At 39.0% G+C, this 18,704-nt stretch overlaps 1 protein-coding gene across 4 annotated transcripts in view; it reads right to left on the reverse strand.

Moving 5' to 3' along the window:
• Positions 1-18,704, reverse strand: part of RPTOR (regulatory associated protein of MTOR complex 1) — a 174,221-nt gene that overhangs the window by 130,988 nt on the left and 24,529 nt on the right. For 2 of the 4 annotated variants that reach the window (XM_080375032.1, XM_080375031.1), the window contains exons 2-3: positions 12,950-13,052; positions 9,666-9,748 (exon numbers count right to left, since the gene is read on the reverse strand). In XM_080375032.1, the coding sequence (XP_080231158.1) occupies positions 9,666-9,748; positions 12,950-13,052 (186 nt within the window). The other 2 variants (XM_080375034.1, XM_080375033.1) reach the window with 1 other exon arrangement.

Consider the following 18,704-nt stretch of genomic DNA (forward strand, 5'->3'; position numbering starts at 1 on the left):
ACCTTCGCATTTTCAAGGGGAGCTCTTTAAAATGTCAGAAATAGCAGTGGGGTGTCCTGGAGCCTCAGCCCTGCAGCAATGCAGGTCAGCTTCCCAATCACCCAGCAGCAGTTCAGTGATTTTGAAGACTGCCACTTTTCAGAGAGATGCACTAACACATTACTGCATCACTTTAATAAAACAGGAAGAAATTTTGTTTACTTACAAGTTAAATGTCCTTTTCATTACGGTTCAAACTTATCTCTCCAGACTTTGGCAATAGCTTCCCCTTTGCCCCATCTCCTTCATTCAAGGTCACTCCTGCCTGCAGTGTTCAAGGCTGATTTCAGCAAGATGGCAAGACCCAGAGGATTTTCCCACTAAACTGATTTTGCAAGTTTGTTGACTTAGTTCCAGAATGCCAGATCACTGCTGATCTGCAATGCATGAACAGTTCAGCTCACAAAACAGCTTAAAATGCTGCTTCCCTGTCTTTAGCAGCCTCTGATTGTGCTTCTTCATATCAGTTCATGCCTGTAACTATTTCTCCTTTTTTGTGCCTCATTTTTCCATAAGAATCTCAGAGAAATTACGTACATTACTGCTGCAATTTCACAGTTTCCACTTTATTTTAGTAGTGTATTAAAGAATTATCAGATTTTTTTTCTCACTATCAGAAGAAATAACACATTCTACCTAGGCTGAGCCCCAGAATTGCAGTAGAGAGCTTCCCACTTGTACAGATAATTCCCAGATGCTTTAGTTATCATTGCTATAGGAGATTTTTTTTATGTACAGGTGGTACAGCTACTCCCATGTGAAGGCAGTCACAGCAGCAGTGCCTACAGATACACTGCTACAATTCAGGCTACAAAACTCCAGGGAACCTATGCAGTGGTTTTAGATGCTAAAATCCCCACAGTCATTCATCATGACTCCCTCCTGATGCTTAGGGCCCCAACAGTGGAAGAAAATAGGTGGCCCAGTTCAGATTTTTCAGCACAAAATAGAGCAGCTTCAATGTAATGCATCTTTCTTGATGGTTTAAACCGAGACCCTGGTCTTGTGTTCTGCCCTGCCAAGCTACGCTGTGGGTGAGTGGGGTGGCTGGGTTGCTGACCACCTCTTGGAGAACTACCAAAAGGAAAACTACAAGTCACATACTGCTTCATTTGCCCTAATTTTCTCTGTATTCACAAGACCAAAGAAAAGTGGCTTTCATCATTTGCTATACTTAAAATCTGTGCTTTTCTGGCTAAACAACCAGTTCTTCCAGAGAGATATTTTGCGAAAACAGCACAAGGCTAACAGTCAAACTCAGAATGGTACCACAATAAATTTTCACAAAGTATGAGAATGTGAATAATTGGTTTTGGAAATTATACCTGTTAACCCCTCTTCTGTCACTTTTTTTTTTTTGTTTGTTTGTTTGCTTGTTTCTGGAAAAAAATGCTGGTTTATGCTGAAGACAGTCGATCTTTACAAGACAGCAAAGGATTGATGCAGCAAAATTTTGCAGAGCCTGAAATAGCTGCCAAATTCAGAAGGCTGTTGGGAAATAAAAAACATAGTCCTCTTAGGAAAACCTGGTTTCGTTAAATAAGGTCACAATGTTCTGTGGTTTGTGTATTGTTGTTTTGGTTTTGTTTTTTTTTACTTCTTCATTTTTTTCTTTATATATTCCTACATCTGCAGAGTAAGGGGACCAAGTGGAAGTTTTACCATTTTAATTTTCCCCTTTCTACATTACATTTCCCCTTTCTGCATCTACAAAAGAAATTCTACAGTATTTCTTTTGCAGGAGTGATTAGTATTTGCTGTTATTTTAGAAGAAAAACCCTACAGAAATAAAGGAAAAGTATGAGTCACAGAGAGACCAATAATTAGGTCATGTGTTCAATTAGTTTTCATGCTTAACTAGTTACTCTTTAGGAAATGCTCAGCCTTTGATGTGCAGCAGGCAACTTACCAATTAATTAGGCAGAAAGAAGCAATGCAAGGAAAGAAACCTCAGAAACTGTATCAAAGCCCAGAGATATCTAATGAGGGAAACAACAGCAACAACAACAGAAAACATGCACAAAAAGATAGAGGCTTTAAATTATCTGTTTCAAGTATCTTGGCTGTACTTCCTTTGAAATTAAGAGAAAACTGTTGGAAAGCAGACTAGAAGAGAGAAAGGAGCAGCCTTGTTTGATCGGAAAAGCATCACTGTTTCCTTGAAGGCTTGCCACAAAAAATATAATCTATCCGTATTGTATGAGATGTCTCCTCAGAGACCATCACCGACTGATGAATGCAAGCTGCAAGAGGCATCACACAAGATATGATACTGGATTAGAACAAAATAGGAAAACCCTTTTATTTAAAAATCTGTACAGTTTAGCACAATCGGACACATGCTGCTGGAAGTCTCAACCTGGCACCAGCAACTGGGGAGAAAATATAATACATAGCCACAGTTCAACTAACTAACGTTTCTATTAATGTCACAGGCATGCTGATCTGGGATTAGTACCAAGTTTCTCGGTCCCCTTAGGCCCACTTCAATACAAGATTGCTGCAGTCGCTCCTCCTTGACTACGTCACCTCTCTGAGTGAAAAAATGGGTACAACCACATAAATTTAATGGGCTGGAAAGACCTAAAACATGCCTAGGTCTGCCAGACTAATGAGTTCAAATATGTTACTGCCTGTCTCTTAATAAGTGACACTAATGTAAGTCATGGAACAACAAAAAGAAAACTGCATAAGGAACAGAAGCAAAATTGCTGTGTGACAGCATCCACACCATCATTAACACACCATCCTCAGTGACTAGGGATGCTACACACAGGCGTTTTCAAATATAGGTATTTGCTTTCAAGCTTTCCCAACCCTTCCCAAAAGCTTTCAAAAAGTTTATTTAATCTTGCCCCCTAGATTTCTCCAGTTCTTCCCCTATCTGGGATTTTCATGCCCCCTCTCATAGCTCATAGTTCTCCTTCACTCCAGGGATGTCCATTCAAGTTAATGAAACACAACTAATTCCATCAGACAATCAAAATAGTGAAGATAACTGCCTTAGCAAAAAAGGAGGAAGCGGAGAGAAGAAAAAGGGAGATAACAATGTAGCACTTTAATTAGAAAAATCTATACTGTAATTGACTTTGTTTTATTTAGGCAAGTCGGAATAAGGGGGAAAAAATTATTTGGGATGTAACATCTAAAGCTCTCTGGCTTTGCTGGTGTCAGTTATTGGGAGGGGAAGTACAGAGGCCCTGGAGCTACTGGCCTGAAATGACAGGAGGGGGAGTGGGGGAAACAGGCAATGCTCAGATGACAAAGTACAGACCTTGCTGTGGTTAAATCTGACAGAGGCACAAACCTCTCACACTCCATTAAGTTACTTATCAGAGGATGTAAACAAATCCCAAATTCCACAGAAGAGTTGACCTTCAACTTGAAGTAAAGGTCTCTGTACAAAAGCAAGTCTCCACTAGAACGGTTTTGTAGCATCTCAGAACGGCTCGGGACACTTCGCACCTCTGCACTTTCACTGGCTCATCTCCGAATCTGCTGAAGACCAGGGCCCAGCACCCACCTGGTAAGCTGGCTCCTTTCAAGGAGCTGACACGAGCATTGTGCCACTGCAACAAATTGATGGACAACAAATATTCAAATTGTGGCAAGGGGCTTCAGAGCTCTTCCCCTTCCCCTGAAACCTCCACACACATCAAAATAAGACATCCAACTACAGTCCACCTTAAATATAGCGGTGAACTTTCTTCTAACCCATACATGATCCTCAACTCCCATGCACCATAACTACAGCTTTATTTTCCATAACAGTCCAGCTTAAAAAGATAAAAGTTCCACTCCAGTCCTTGGCTTTGCTTGGTAGCAAGGCTGTCAAGGTTCTTTGGCAGATCTCATGAACATCCTAATTACATACTGCTTCAGTTTAAAGAACATGCTGTTTGTAATCACTCTCTAGATATCCTCGCCTCCAGTTCATCTATTGCTCCTCCTCTTTTCACCTTCCAAACCTTATTTCTTTCAGTAATCTCACATGCAGCCCAAATTTTACCTACAGCCCTATAGTCTGGTTTGCTCCACATCTATTTCTCTCCGTATATGCTCTTCCACCTGGTGATGGCACTTCCAAAACTCCCCTATAACCACTCACTTCCTATTTCTATATTGTACTACACCGAAACATCTACCAGCACATTTAGAGCCAGGCTTCTGCTATGCAAAGACTCTTATCACACTGACTGCTACTGTTTTACTGTCTCTTTGTACTCTCCCATTTGTTTGCATCAGTCTTATTTCAGACTGCAAGCTGTGCAGCAGTGGTTTTCATTTCATCTGTACAGCACCTGGCTGAACCAAACCCTCCCATGACTAGGGCTTCTGAGTCTTGCAAGAGTAAAATCAAAACAAACGAACAAAAAAATCCCAAAACAAATAAAAATAATAATAATAATAATAAAAACCCCAAACAAAACACTGGGGCTGGGGTGGTCTGCGCAGCTGGGGAAGAAGTAGGGGGAAAAAAAGAGAGGAAAAAAGGAATCTTACCAAACACACCCAAGAGAGTCACAAACATCTGTTTGCCAGTGGTCTCACAGCTAGCTGTGCAAAGACCACCACATAGCACAGACTCTCAAGAAAAGGAAGACTTTAAAAAATTGAAAACATTCATTTTCACTGAGACAAGGTCCTACTCCTCCAGTGTTAAGAATGCACTTCATGAGCAATGGAGAAATGCAAGTGTCTGAGACACCTTCTTAACCTCACCTCTACTCAGGAAGACTTATGAACAGCAGGCTTTGACCTTCTACCGGCAGGACTGGGAAAGTTTCTGTCAGAGAATAAAGAACAGTACCATTGGGATTCAGTTGGATTAGTAGAAATCACAACAGAAAACAAGTAGAAATCAAAATTATTGAGAGAGATGAAATAAAGGAAGAAAAAGTCCTGTGAATTTTCTGGTCAGATTACAGTTAAAGAAAGAAACTGGTCAAAAGCCATAGCTAACAAAAAGAAAAAAAATAATTTCATGCAAATTTAATAAGCATATGCTCCAGACTACTTCATACCAGATCTTGAATTATGTAAACTGTGCATCATTCAACCTACACTTCTGCCTTCGGCTACACAGTTCCGTTCTCAAAGGCATACACAGGAATGGAAACGAAGGAAACTTTATTGTCTAGGGAAGGCTAGAAGCCAAGTAATGACATGTCCATTACAAGAAAGCAGGGGGGGAGAAAAAGTCTGGTACCCTTCTAAGAACAAAGCCAGCAAGCACAGACCAGCCGCATCTCGTAGCGCTCTGTACAATACCGCACACAATGACCATTTTATACAGGGTAACTGGTGCTTTTTATATAGAAGTACCACAGCTCAGTTCAGAGAATTCCAGCCAAGAGGATGCAGAAAAGCACGCTCTCTTAAACCAGCCCACAAGAAAAGGAGCAGCGTGCTGTGCAGAGGAGTAGTAGAAAGCTGGACAACACCTTCATCCTCTGCTCCAGCTCTGCACAACATTACAGCAAAGAACCCAAGTCCCAGGCTCTGCTGATAAATGGATATAAACTGGGACTTAAGTAACAGTAACGTGTCATAAAAATCCCCAGTAGCTACTGCATCTCCATAAACCATCTCACTGCAGCAGCACTCGGAATTTGCAATCTGCTATTCCTATTTTCAAACAAAGTCTGTTGACTTTTAAACTAAGGAAAGTTCTGCCTTGTGAATGGCATGACATGCAATGCTGCCAAGAAAACCAAATTTGCATACAAACAATATTTGCTACTTACTGCCAGCACAAGCAAACCAGTTCTCTCTCTGGTCGCTACAACACAGGCAGGATATCCATACAATATAAAGGGTAATCAATGAGGATCAGAAGCAGAGAAATGCCATATCAATGTGATCAATTTCTTATCTAAATGTTTTAAATACACAGCATGCAAAGTATCTCCAATAAAAATGTAAGGTATTTTATTCCAGGCAATTGAAGTGATGATACAACGTGCTGTCCCTGCTAAAGGTTCTCCTTTTCCACCGTGTTCTCCTGACACTGCCTGCCAAACTCTTTAGCCCAGACCCTGTAACCAGCACGCCCCAGGCCTGCTCAGCTCCACCAGCCACCCTCCAGCCCTCCAGCCTGCAGGTCCCAAAGCCAGAAGCACAGTCCCGAGGAAGGTTTTTCCCCTCTGATCAGGTATTGTGGGGTCCTGTGCTCTTAAGTTCACTACCTTTTCCTCCTTTCATTCTCAGCTGCTTAAGCAACCCCTCTTATCCCCTGTAATTGAGCCTGCTTTCCAGATTACCCTCAGGTTTAACCCCTTCCACACCCCATGAAGCTCAAAACTCGTGAGCTTCAATAGTAGAGAAGCGCTCTTTGTTTTCTTTCCACTTTTTCAGCAGCACCTTAACTATCTTTGCACCAACTTGTGAGAACTCTTGTTAGGAAAATTCTTTAGAAAGACAAAACCTACAGCTTTGTCACCTCCAACTCTCTTCCTCATTAAAATTTTCATTTGAGAATTGCAATGAAATGACTGAATATTGTTTAACTGCAGTATTTTGCAGATAAAACAACAGCTGAAGTGCTTTTTACTCCTGCAGCACACAAATTTATGTAGCTACAAAACAATAAAGCAAAGTCTTAAATTTAATCAGAACAAATACTTCAAGCAATGGCAAGCTGATAAATTATTTAGAAAGGGGCTCAGTAAGACCTGGAAGGAAATATGCATCAGCTGTGCAGCCAGGGAGCTTCCAGAAACAAAGAATTTTCATGCTTCCTCCTTGTAAAGCTTTTTCATCTAAGCTATTTGTATTTAAAAGAAAGGGAAAGTATTTGAACAACATCCTACCATTCAGACAAGGACTGCACTGGTAGTGATGTCATAGGACTTTTCACACAGCTTTTATTACTGACACAATCTATTTACCCACAGTTAGTATCGTTTGTGTGTTCACAACAAAGAGTTGATGACAGCCATTTCCTAGCGTAAGGACCCACTCTGACAGCCTGGTAATATTGGCTATTTCAGAAGATTTTAATGATTTGGTCTTTTTTTCAGACTGCCTAGTTTTCCCCATATTGTCTTCCTTCCATCAATTCTTCAACCATTCCAAAACATTGAGAAATAGACAAAACTAGATGTATTAGTATTTATATGAAAGGTCTAGGAAATTCAATAATGTTCCTATTGTTTTATTGCAGATGGCACATCAACTTCTCTTTATGACTGCAGAAAACTCAAGAGCCCTGTCGAGTGCAATAAAACGGTACGTGTTTAGCTTTGCAATGTTTCAAAGGGCTGTGATTTACTGCTAAGAACCAGGCACCTTGCACACAAACATCTGAGCTCAGTAATTGCCTCATGTTTTGTGCAAACTCTACAAGGCAGCGTGAGGTCAGCCCACACAGGGTACCTGCTGCTTCTAGATGCCGGTCTCTCATTCCTCAGTAATATGGACTACGTTACTAAAGAGTGGAGAAAAAGGTTTGTTTTCACCTTTGCGTCAAGATGTTTTACTCCCCTCTTTGATTTCAGACACTATTTGAATTTTCAGCCAAATTCTCAGGCTGCTAGAGAAGGATTTTAAAAATTGTCAATGTACCAAGAGGTAAAATGCAAAACTAAATTCTCTTGTCTTAAACATATCCCATATATGCTTCAAGACAAGTCCTTCTTATATAAATATACTTACAAAACACCTCAGGAAAAAGCAGACCCACAGACAATTATCCACAGATTCAGTAACGTGGACATTTCACCACTAAAAACCAGTAAGCCTCCTTCAGGTAATACCTTCAGCTTTCACTGAAAGACAAACTCAGTTCTAGTCAGTCAACCCTGAGTAAGGCAGCAGGGAAGTATCACGCAAAGGCAAGAGGTAAAGAAGCAGTACAAACTGCATTTACATTCAAATTGCTCTGAATACAATATTATTTCCATCTAGTTTGCATTAGAAAGTAGAGGAGGGACTTGGAACACATGCAACAAACTACTTCAGCAGCAGCCTTTAAAAATAAATACGCCAACAACCCTTTTTTGGGTGAAAAATATTCACAGCAGTGTCTGGCAAAAGAAAAGTTTATATTTACTTCTGCAAAGATAATCTCAAAGCCACTTGACCTTTACCTGAACATATTAGCCCTTCAAGAAGGAATGGAAGACGTTGGGGGGGTGGGGAAGAACAAGAACCACAAGTTCTCTATCTCCCTGTACAAACAGGGACATTCAGAGCTTCTAGGTTCCAGACCCAAACAAAACATCAGCAGTGGCAATCTACAGATTTCATAAATTATAAAGAAACAAGTAAATGAATGTAACCCATCACAGTTTAAATAGAAGGACTGATTAAAAATACTTCAGGGCACTGCCAAGACAAAAGCCTTCCCAACCAGTCATCCAGCACAGAGGACAGGAAAGCACCAGTAACTTTCCAAACTGCAGACTTAACCATAACTATAGACTTTCAAACTACATACTACCAGGCATTACAGCGACATTTCATAGATTTTTTACATGTTAAGTAAGATAGCGAGCAATGCTAGAAACAGCAAATGTAGTCCTGGTACCAACATTATTGTTATTATTACTGACATAATTATTATTACTGAAGACAATCTGAAAGGAAGAGACAATGTCTCTGTAAAAAATTAAGGCCAGGTCAGTATGCATGCCACATCATAGGGAAAAAAATTAAAGCAAGTCTACAGGTAGGTTCATTCAGTGAAGTTGCAGTTTCTGTTAGGGTTACACATTACTTACTTTTAATGATAGATTTATGATTTAGTAGTCAATAGTCCAGGTACTTTGAAGAGGAATATTTTGACCCAAACTGCCTACAGCATACAGGTAATGACAGGAACATACTGGGGAACGTTAGCAGTGAAGATGATTCTACAGTTCCGTTTTTCTATTTGGAAAATGCCACAGACTTCAAATTTCATTCTTTAGATCTTTCTGTAGTTTATTTACTGAGACACATGAAACTATGGACATTGAAATATCCAGAAGCAAAACACTTCCCCAATGTGAAAGCATGAGATGTTACAAAACAGGAAATACTCAGTTGCTTGCATGCTTCCTGAACTCCTGCTTTGCATTACTATTATCCAAAACATTCATCTACAAAAACATATACACACATTATAATTTAGAGTTAGCAGTTACCAATGCTCTGAAATGATGTTTTACAACAAAACCAAAAGCATTCTTCAGCTTCTAGCTGTACAACATTCACTTTTTCCAAATGATAAAATCAGTAGTGATGAGTGCTGGAACAGAGTTTTGAACTAGGTGAGGCCAAACACATTTTTATAACCAAAGAAACTATAAACCTGAATGAAACGCTTCAGAACATCTCAGTCAGAGGAACCTAAATTTAAAAAAACTAAAACACCACAACAATGTAGGGACTTAGTACTTTAAGCAAATACCCCAGACGTGATCAAAGAAATTGCTAGCCCAGAGGGGCATCTGCTAGAAAGCTATTAAGTTTCACAACTTGCAAGAATTTATTCACACTGATGGATGAAGGAACCAATAAATGCCACACATGACCACGATGCCACATAACAGACGCATATCTTAGTTTTCAGTCTACATTGAATGTTATCACAAAGAAGTATCGTATCTATAGCTGCAGAGGGCAACCCAAGAAATACTTACTCTTGGCTGCCAGTTTTCATACTGCTTCTGTAAATTTGCACCAATGGTTTCCAGAGCTTTTTGAGGCCCCATTGACAGAGGATCTAGGAAATATAACACAAATGAGTATTTTTGACCACAACTGAATCACTCAGCTTGACAAGAGGCAGAAATTATTTCTAGTTCTAGGTGCTTTTAAACCTTCAGCTGTTCCACACTGTGTTTCTGTAAAATCCAGATCTACAGCCTGGGAGACCAAAGTCTACATCAAAGCATGAACACCACCTGCCTTTGCAGAAGAAAGCAGCCAAAAGCTTTCCACACTTTCCCTCTCCAGTGTTCTGCTTGCAAGAAAGATCATTTAATGATATTTTAATGCAGGTTCCTTTCATGCATTCAATTTCAAATTCATAAACATTACATTCTTCATGGAATTTACTTGGATGCGATACTCAAAAATTATCCCCAAATTCTTCACTCAAGTACAAATTAAACACCATTATGGACCATGAAATTTGGAAGATTTCTCTCGCTAAGGTAATATACACAATTTGTTTTGAAAGACAGCGGAAGCATCACATTTGTTTCTTTTAATATTGAAAAAAGGTTTCTGTAATAAATAATGACAAAAATTTAGATTGGTTAAATATTTGATGATAAACATTTTTTCTTGATGAATGCGAAACCCTGCTTAACTTACTTCCATTGCTTACTGCTTCAGAGATTATACGCCATTTGTAATTTTTAAGTTAATCTTATCACTAATTACCACCACCCATACATACCACTACAATTTCAGGTTATGTGCTTTATTCAAAAACCACAGCTATATAATTGACACTATTAACAAGGTTCAAAAAGCTATTATTTTGCAATGCAATAAAAATTATTTTAAAAACATTTAATCACATCAATGAAGTTTTTTTTTTAATCTTTACAAATATTCAACCTTGTACTGTTAGAAACAGAACATAAAGCAGGATGAAAGCAGGATTTAAAGAGTTATTTCTCTTAAAGGAATAAAAGCTAGGATCTTATTTGAGTTTTAGTACACTTCTGTAGAAAGATTTAAGGTAATGTGAGTACACCCTTTCCGTTTTTCCAAAACAAAGAGTGGCAAATTGTTTGCTCAGACTTCGAGAAGCCTGTCTGTCTTTGGCACAGCTGCAGGTTTTGTTCCAGAAGCCTTGCCAGAGCATCACCAGGATGGAACAAGCGCCTGCTCCCCACTATGGGCCCTGCAGTTTCGGCACGTGCTGACATACCGTTCAAAAACCCCCTTATCTATTGCAGAAGTCTTTATTGCTCTGAACTACAACAGTCCCCTTGCTATTTAAGCTGAGTTTCCAGCTGATATCCTTAAGATGTTGAACAGTAATCCCCCAAATGTATTCACACTGCTTTGCATCATCTTTTGTTAGTTGATATGTCATTAGCTACTGCTCAATTTTTTTTAAAAAAAAGGAAACGAAAAACCAGCATAAACACATCAGAATTTTTCCTGAGTCCTTCAAAACGACCAAACTGAAGTTCAGAAAAAGAAATTAAGAATACTTTACATTCACTCTGCCAGCAGAAGAATGTAGTCTGTAGACTCTGAAGCATCTTCAGAGTAATTAGCATTATTAAAAATACCCTTTATACAAAAATACACTGGTGCCATTCCAACAGCCAAGGAGTAGAAACAAATTAATTTTCCTAAATACAGCTCACACCACCACAGCCATTACGTGACCTTCCAGACTCCCTCACTGAGCATATATCTAAGGCTAGTGAAGGCCAGCAGACACACAGGCCAAGATACCTTCGGTATGATCACGCATGCAGACTGTGCCTTAAATGGGGCCAGGCTGACACTGCAGCACAGGTACCAGCAAGGCTTAATTCTAGAGAAAACCCAAACACTTCAGACGTTCTAAGGGTGCACCCAGAAGGTACAGTAAGAACTGCAAGTGGCTTTTGTCTGAGAGTGGGGTGGCCATTTGTTACCAGGGTTCACAAGCTGGTGATCTCAGCTCAGTTGTAAATAGCAGCAATTGCACCGAAGTGATTTCCACACTTCCTTGCACATCTGGCAAAGACATTATGTTTCCACCATACACTCCATTAGCTTCTCTTGGGACTGTTGCATAGAAGTAAAAACAGCAGCTATTTCTGCAATTACCTTTTTCAAAAATTTAAAGTTGCCTAGAAATGGAAATGTGTACTTATGTATATATACACACTGAAATTTAATTACAAAACTGCATTCAAAATTCTTTTTGTTGATGACAGTCACTAACAACTTTATTTTAATGACTCTGCAATGCTTTTCATTCTCTTTGCTCTCTACTCATGTATCAATGAGAAATCAGAGCTGTTCTCGCCACTGAATAGATCGGTTTATTAGTGCATGCTCATGGCTTTTTAACTGCTATAAAGTCTTCAGCAGTTTTAGGTTAAAAAAAAATGAGATGCTATGATTCATAAAGCAGGTAAAGCAACGTTCAAAACGAGGCGTTCTGAAACTTTTTGAAGAAATTCCGTTTGTGCAATGAATAATTGGCTTTTCCAGACTATCACAAGCCCCAGAGTTCAGGATTACAGTGCTCTGCGCGCTACTTACTGAAGAATGAACATTTTCAATTCCTAGAAAAAAAACAAATCTCTCAGAAAGCCTTCTTAAACAAGGTATTTCCTTCTAATATTGCTTCAGATTTGTCTCATCTTGATAATCAGACTTCCCAAAACCAAGGGAAAATTTCACTTCTTAACAAAAAAACAGGAATTTAGTCCAACACTGCATCAAAGTAACAAGCCCAGGTGTTGGAACTGCTGGCAAGACATCCTTGGGAATAATTCCAGGTCTTCTGAATTCATGATCCCAACTGAAATAGCCCCAGAGCAGTTACTTTGACATGCATTAGAGACCATGCATTTTACAGAAACTTATTTCTATATTGTATGAGGCAGGGTAATTTTAAACCTTTGCAGATCACAGTACTCTAAAGATGTAACTGCTCAGAGATCTCCTTAGATATCTATAAGTCTACCACAATTAAAAGAAAGCTAAGTAGCTAATTAACAGCTTTTTTTTCTCCATGCTATCTCATTTCAGAACAAAGCAGGCAAGATGACATATGGCAGCAGTTACTGCTGGACCCTTAATTAACTCTATTCTAGACAGAGTGAAATCAGATGCCATTTCCTTTTGCTCACCCTAGTTTTAAGTCCAGGAAACACACAACTTGAAGATTACTATATATACTATAACTCAGTGTTTGTAAGACAAATAGAATTAGCTGGTGCTTGGAAGTTTGACTTACCGATCCAACACTCCAGACGGGCACAAGGAGTTGTTTTCACAACATCAGGAGGGTCCACACCGACATTTAGGCACAAGACTAAGGCAACACTAACAGTCTTCATCTGCAAAGACAGACAATAAAAAGTTTACTTAATGTAGAAGCAAAATCAGTTTTCTCTGGTGTTGAAATTTTACCACTACTATAACTTTTGAAGTGTTTCAACAAACCTTTGTTACCTGCTTTAACATGAACTATTTCAAGCAAGGCATGACTGATTAAATTTTCTTTCTTTTTTTTTTAAATAGAACAGTACTTAGACTTTATGTTACTATTTTTATTATTATTATTTCCAGAACCCATTCTTCTTTTACAGCATATAGAAATGGGTATCAGCAGACTTCTGCTACTCATCTCAAATTAGTCATTGTCCAACTGAAATACATTATTAAAACATAAGGATATGCTATTCAGGGTCCTTGATCAATATTATAATATATTATGCTCTCTCTAATATTAAAACCAAAAGCAAGGGAAAAACACCCACATGACCAATTAAACTATAACAAGTCATTTAGTTCAATTTTTTTGGTATTTTTTCTTCACGCTACTTAGTCTGGATAGCCTTATTTTAGGAGGAATCACCCCTTGGTTCCCCTTCCTGGTCTTGCCCGTAGCTGCTGCTCCAGCATCAGCCCCCCAGAGCGAGCAGGCAGCACACAGACATGCTTCTGCAGCCACAGGGGCAACACCAACACTGGCGTCCCAAATCCACTGACACCTGTGGCCAAAAAGCTGCATTAAACCAATGACTAAGCACTATGGCCAGTTAAAAATATTGCTTGAAAATTATTACTGCACATCTTTATGCTCTATTCTAATCTCCCTCATCCCAATATCTCAACCAAAGAAGGAAAATAAAGGAAGTAACACGGCTCACAGTATCAAGTGCTCAGCACTCCCTTGCTTGTCTGAAGCAAGGCCACCCGCAGCGTCTCCACTTCCCCAGGGTGCTCATTACAATTCAGAACAGCAGGCAAAAAGAAAAAAAAAAAAAAAGAAGGAAAAGAAAAAGAAGCGAAAAAAAGGGGGAGAGAGAATAAAATCCAGACTTCATACTTGCAGAAAAAGCTAGAGCCACACAAATGTGTAATTTATAAAGGAACTAGAAACTGGAGCAAAGAGGCACTATTGACACCAAGAAGAGGGGGACAGACTCGACATCAGGACAGAAACTCTAGCATCTGCTCACTCCCATGTCTATGATGGGGAACCCAGAGTAAAAAAATTAGCATGGAATCTGGTTAATGGCTTCACCCCAAACTATATTCTTGCTAACAAAACCCTGCAGTCATTCAGGAGTTACTCATCCCCATGAGTTAACAAGGAGTAAGCAGCACTTTCCAGAATACTGATGAAAAGAGAGCCTGAATGGGGATTCCCCCACTGGCATTTCACGAGGGTTCCCAAAGGAGTGCACACAGATGGGGTGAAAGGGTCCACAGCTGAAGTTTAGCACTAAGTACACACACACTAAGAGTACTTTACTAAAACTAAGAACAATACATAGTAAAAGTATAGTTACTGGCAAAACGAGGATCAGCTGCAAGATGCATCTTGGTCCTGCAAAGCTGAGAGCAGCCAGGTAGCCCCAAGGCAACCCCACCAAGACTGATGCCTGCAACTGAACCCGGGGGCTCCGGAGGAAGAACAGAGGCTGTGCTGACAGCCAGCCCGACTCATTCCTCACCCCCTGGAAGCCTTTTCCATCCTCCTCTCTCATCTTTTGCTTTCACCTCTCTTTTCCCTTCACCTTCCTTCACTTATTTTCTCAACACCAAACTGCCACTCTCAAAACTACGTTGTGCCAGCAATTGTTGATGCTTTTCACGCTGCTCACACTCATCTTAATTTTCTAAACCAAGCAAAAAACAAGAGGGAAGGTTATTTCATCTGTACCCAGGGCAACTGCTGCCCTGGTTTTAGACAATCCAGCACAAAGATCTCACTGGTGGTTCACTATAATAAAGACTTCTAATAAAAACATCCTACCAAAACCCAATATATTTACAAATGTTAGAATAATGAATTATAATATACAAATATATTTTTTTTACAAAAACACCAACAACCAAACACACATGACAACATTCACCAGAAGTGCACCCAGTTAAAAGAAAAGTTACCTCAACATCTAAGTATTGACTTATTTACCTCTCAATGCAAGCACATACAGAGAATCCATGAGTCACATAGAAGGACACAAGACTTCTTCCCCACCCTGAGAACTGCGCAATGCTATGGTAAGAGTTATTTCAGGAGATAGATCTATTGAGGAAACAGCCTCATATTGCATCAGAGGAGGCTTAGATTGGATATTAGGAAAAATTTCTTCACCAGAAGGGTTGTCAAGCACTGGAACAGGCTGCCCAAGGGAAGTGGTTGAGTCACCATCCCTGGAGGTATCTGAAAGACATGTAGATGGGGCACTTGGGGACACGGTTTAGTGGTGGGCTTGGCAGTGCTGGGTTAATGTCTGGACTTTTCCAACCTGAACAATTTTATGATTTGCAAGGTCACAAAATAATACCCAACACTAGTAAAAGAAGAATAGTTCCAAAATTTTTCAATTCACCCAGTATAAAATCTGCATGTTACAAAAATGGACTGATTTTTAAGACTGACCAGAGATGACCTGGGAGCTCCATGCACCTTCAAGTCACCAGTACACTTGTTACTGGTCTCTGTGAACAAACTGGCTCCTACATGATGGAAGCTGCTGTACATAACTGGTAATAGATGAAAATAGTTCCCGTTAGTCTTAAAACCTAAGGGACAGGCTTTCTACCCAGTCAAGCAGATGTCTGGCACCCGATACTTCAATGCCTTATTTTTCCTCAGCAAGTGCACCTGGCTTTCTTCCTGCTCACCTATTTCATGCACCAATGAAAACATCATGTTACTTCGATATTGCAATAAATACTTACTACAACATGCAATTTGAAACCTTTCTATTCCTTTCGAGAAGGTATCAAAAGATAAAGAAATAACTTTATTTAGAAAGCAGCACCTTTCAAGATTATTATTTAGTGTCATCTTTTCCTGCCTTCCCTTTCCCAAAACCCATCAAATATGTTTAAAACAGTAAGAGGCACACAGTTCCTGTTGAGATTTTTGGCTTGACCTACCTATGCACTAGACAAAGATAAGAAATTAATCACATATAATAAAATATATTAGAGAGGTAATCCTTTACTATTTCAAGCAGCACAGAAGTGTTATGTACCAACTATGCACATTTGCTGAGAACATTAGTGCTCAGTACTATGGTCTGGTAGAAAGGGGAAAAAAAAAAAAAAAAAAAAAAAGAGAGAGGGGGAATAAAACCCACCACAAAACATCTGACCATTACAGAACAACTTGCATTGACTGAGCTTTAACCTGCACACAGACACCTTCTCAGTACACTACATCCATTGCCAGTTCACACAGCCTCCAAAAAACGTGCTGCAGGGTGTTAAAGAGCATGAACATCTCCATAAGTAATAACATGCTGGCAAACACACACTAAAAACCCAGAAGGAAACAAGAAAACTACAGGAAAAAATAACTTATTAGAAGGGAAATATACAAATCATTTTTTCAAGAGAAAGTATCCTGCCAAACAATCTTTTCTATCTCATTTATTTATTGTTTCCCATTTGTGCTCTAATACTAATTTATTTTTCAATATTTTACTAGTAGCATCTGATCTGTGACGTACGCTGAACAGGCTGATCTTTATTTTCTATTCCCAAGTTCAGTGTTTTAGAAAAGCATTCTCAAAAACAGACAACAAACTGGTAATGAAAAGTAACAGTCTAACTGATCCCAAAGACAAATGGGGTTACTGCTCCTCTGCCCACCTCCCCATGAAGGATGTAAAGCATTATATACTTTATGACTATCTGTTCTGCTAATAAAGAGCTCATCTTCAGTAAGAATTAACAGTTCTCTCATACTACCCTCTGACTCCTACCCACCATCCATCTATGATGTTGAATCATTACAGATCAAAAGAAAACCTAAGCCCAAGAAACAGAATAATGCTTTTCATATTTCTAAACTCTTTTGAAACATATTAACAGAAACTCTGTAGCATATTTAAAGCTTCTTAATACAAGAAGTACTAGGACACTCTCATCAGTCATTAAGACAGTAGAAATATTCTTTTTTACATTTCAGGAATATAGCCACCAGAATACATTTCAATAGATTGTTAGAATTTACAAAATGAAACAAAAGAATGTTTGGCAAGCTCCTAGGAAAACCAATATCCCACAACACTTTCCCAGCGAAGGCTCAAGATCAAAACCATAGAGGCTCTTAGTGTGGGCTGTTCTCTATATAATGTAATTTGTATGTTTTAAAAAAAAAAAAAAAAGAAAGAAAGAAAGGAAGAAAAATTGGACACAATTCACAACTCTGCATTGCATGCAAGTTAAAATTACTTAATAACCCTGGGTCAGAACCTGCAATACTTAAACTGCAAAATCCACTCTACCAAAAAGCTCTTCCTGAGAAGTAATGGGATTGCATTCAAACCCCAAATCCATCAGAAATGGGAGTAAGAGAACAGAGGTAGTTTCAAGTCTATTCAGATGAGAAGATGTTTATTAAAGCATTTGATGTTAAAATATCTATTACACTAAAGATCAGATAACTTGTAAAATATTTCTAATTTACCTCATTTAATTTTGAGACAAAACAGATTGGCAGACGAGAGAGTGTAACATCACCCATAGATATCTCAAACCAAAATTAGTGCAATTTCAGCAGTTACTTTCAGCTAGAAAAAAAACACATTACACTACCTGTATAAGAATGGTTTTGATTCAAAACCTGAAGTTTTATCATGACAGGTAGCCCAGCTTATTCTACTGTAGCACACCTGAAAGTAATTCCAGTCCAGACTGAAACTGAGACACCCCATTCTATCAGTTGCTATAGATTTGTTATAGGCTATAATAAGAACAGGTCAGCAACTAAGAAAGGAGTCATATAACTGTTTTATCTTCTAGTTCAAGTAATACCAAGGGTCAGTCTGTCAATCAATTTATGAGAAATTTTGCATTCTGTGGTAAGACCCTCACCTAACATTTCATAATGGACATTTTAAAACCCGTAAGTATTTTATTTCTACACTGCAATTTTCAAACTGGAAACTTTCTGTTTCAACACTACACAGATGAACACTCAACTGTTATAAACCTGCCTGGTTTTATGCCAGTAAGTCAAAATTGCTTCTGTGAGTTAGTACAAACACAAGAATAAGTCAGCATTAAGCATTAAATATATGCTGCTACATTATTTTACAGAGCTGAGGGTGAACCTACCAGCATTAAATACAAATACTGGGGCAGATTTCCAGATTGAGGAATTCTCATATCCATCTCATTTGGAAGCCCTCACTGGGCAGCAGGCACAATTCTGCCTGCTTGTTCAGTAAATTAATCCCCTTCCTAAAGACCTTCTTTGCACATTTTTCTTTATACACATTTACACAGATTTAATACAAGCCTCTTGACAAAAAGGCAAAACCAGCTAGGTGTTCCACAGTTACCCGGTTTGCAGACATGCCATTAAATACTTCAACAAGGAGCTCTCCTAAACACTGAGCAGTAACAGCAGTATTTAGCAACGTGAAACATTGTTCTCCCTTTGGAGTTTCAGTTACAGTTCATTCTGCAACACCAGAAAATCATGTTTTCCCTTTCCCAACCAAGCTGCATGGAGC

The sequence above is a fragment of the Falco punctatus genome (genome assembly GCF_963210335.1).
Source record: "Falco punctatus genome assembly, chromosome: 1".
NCBI classification, from domain to species: domain Eukaryota; kingdom Metazoa; phylum Chordata; class Aves; order Falconiformes; family Falconidae; genus Falco; species Falco punctatus.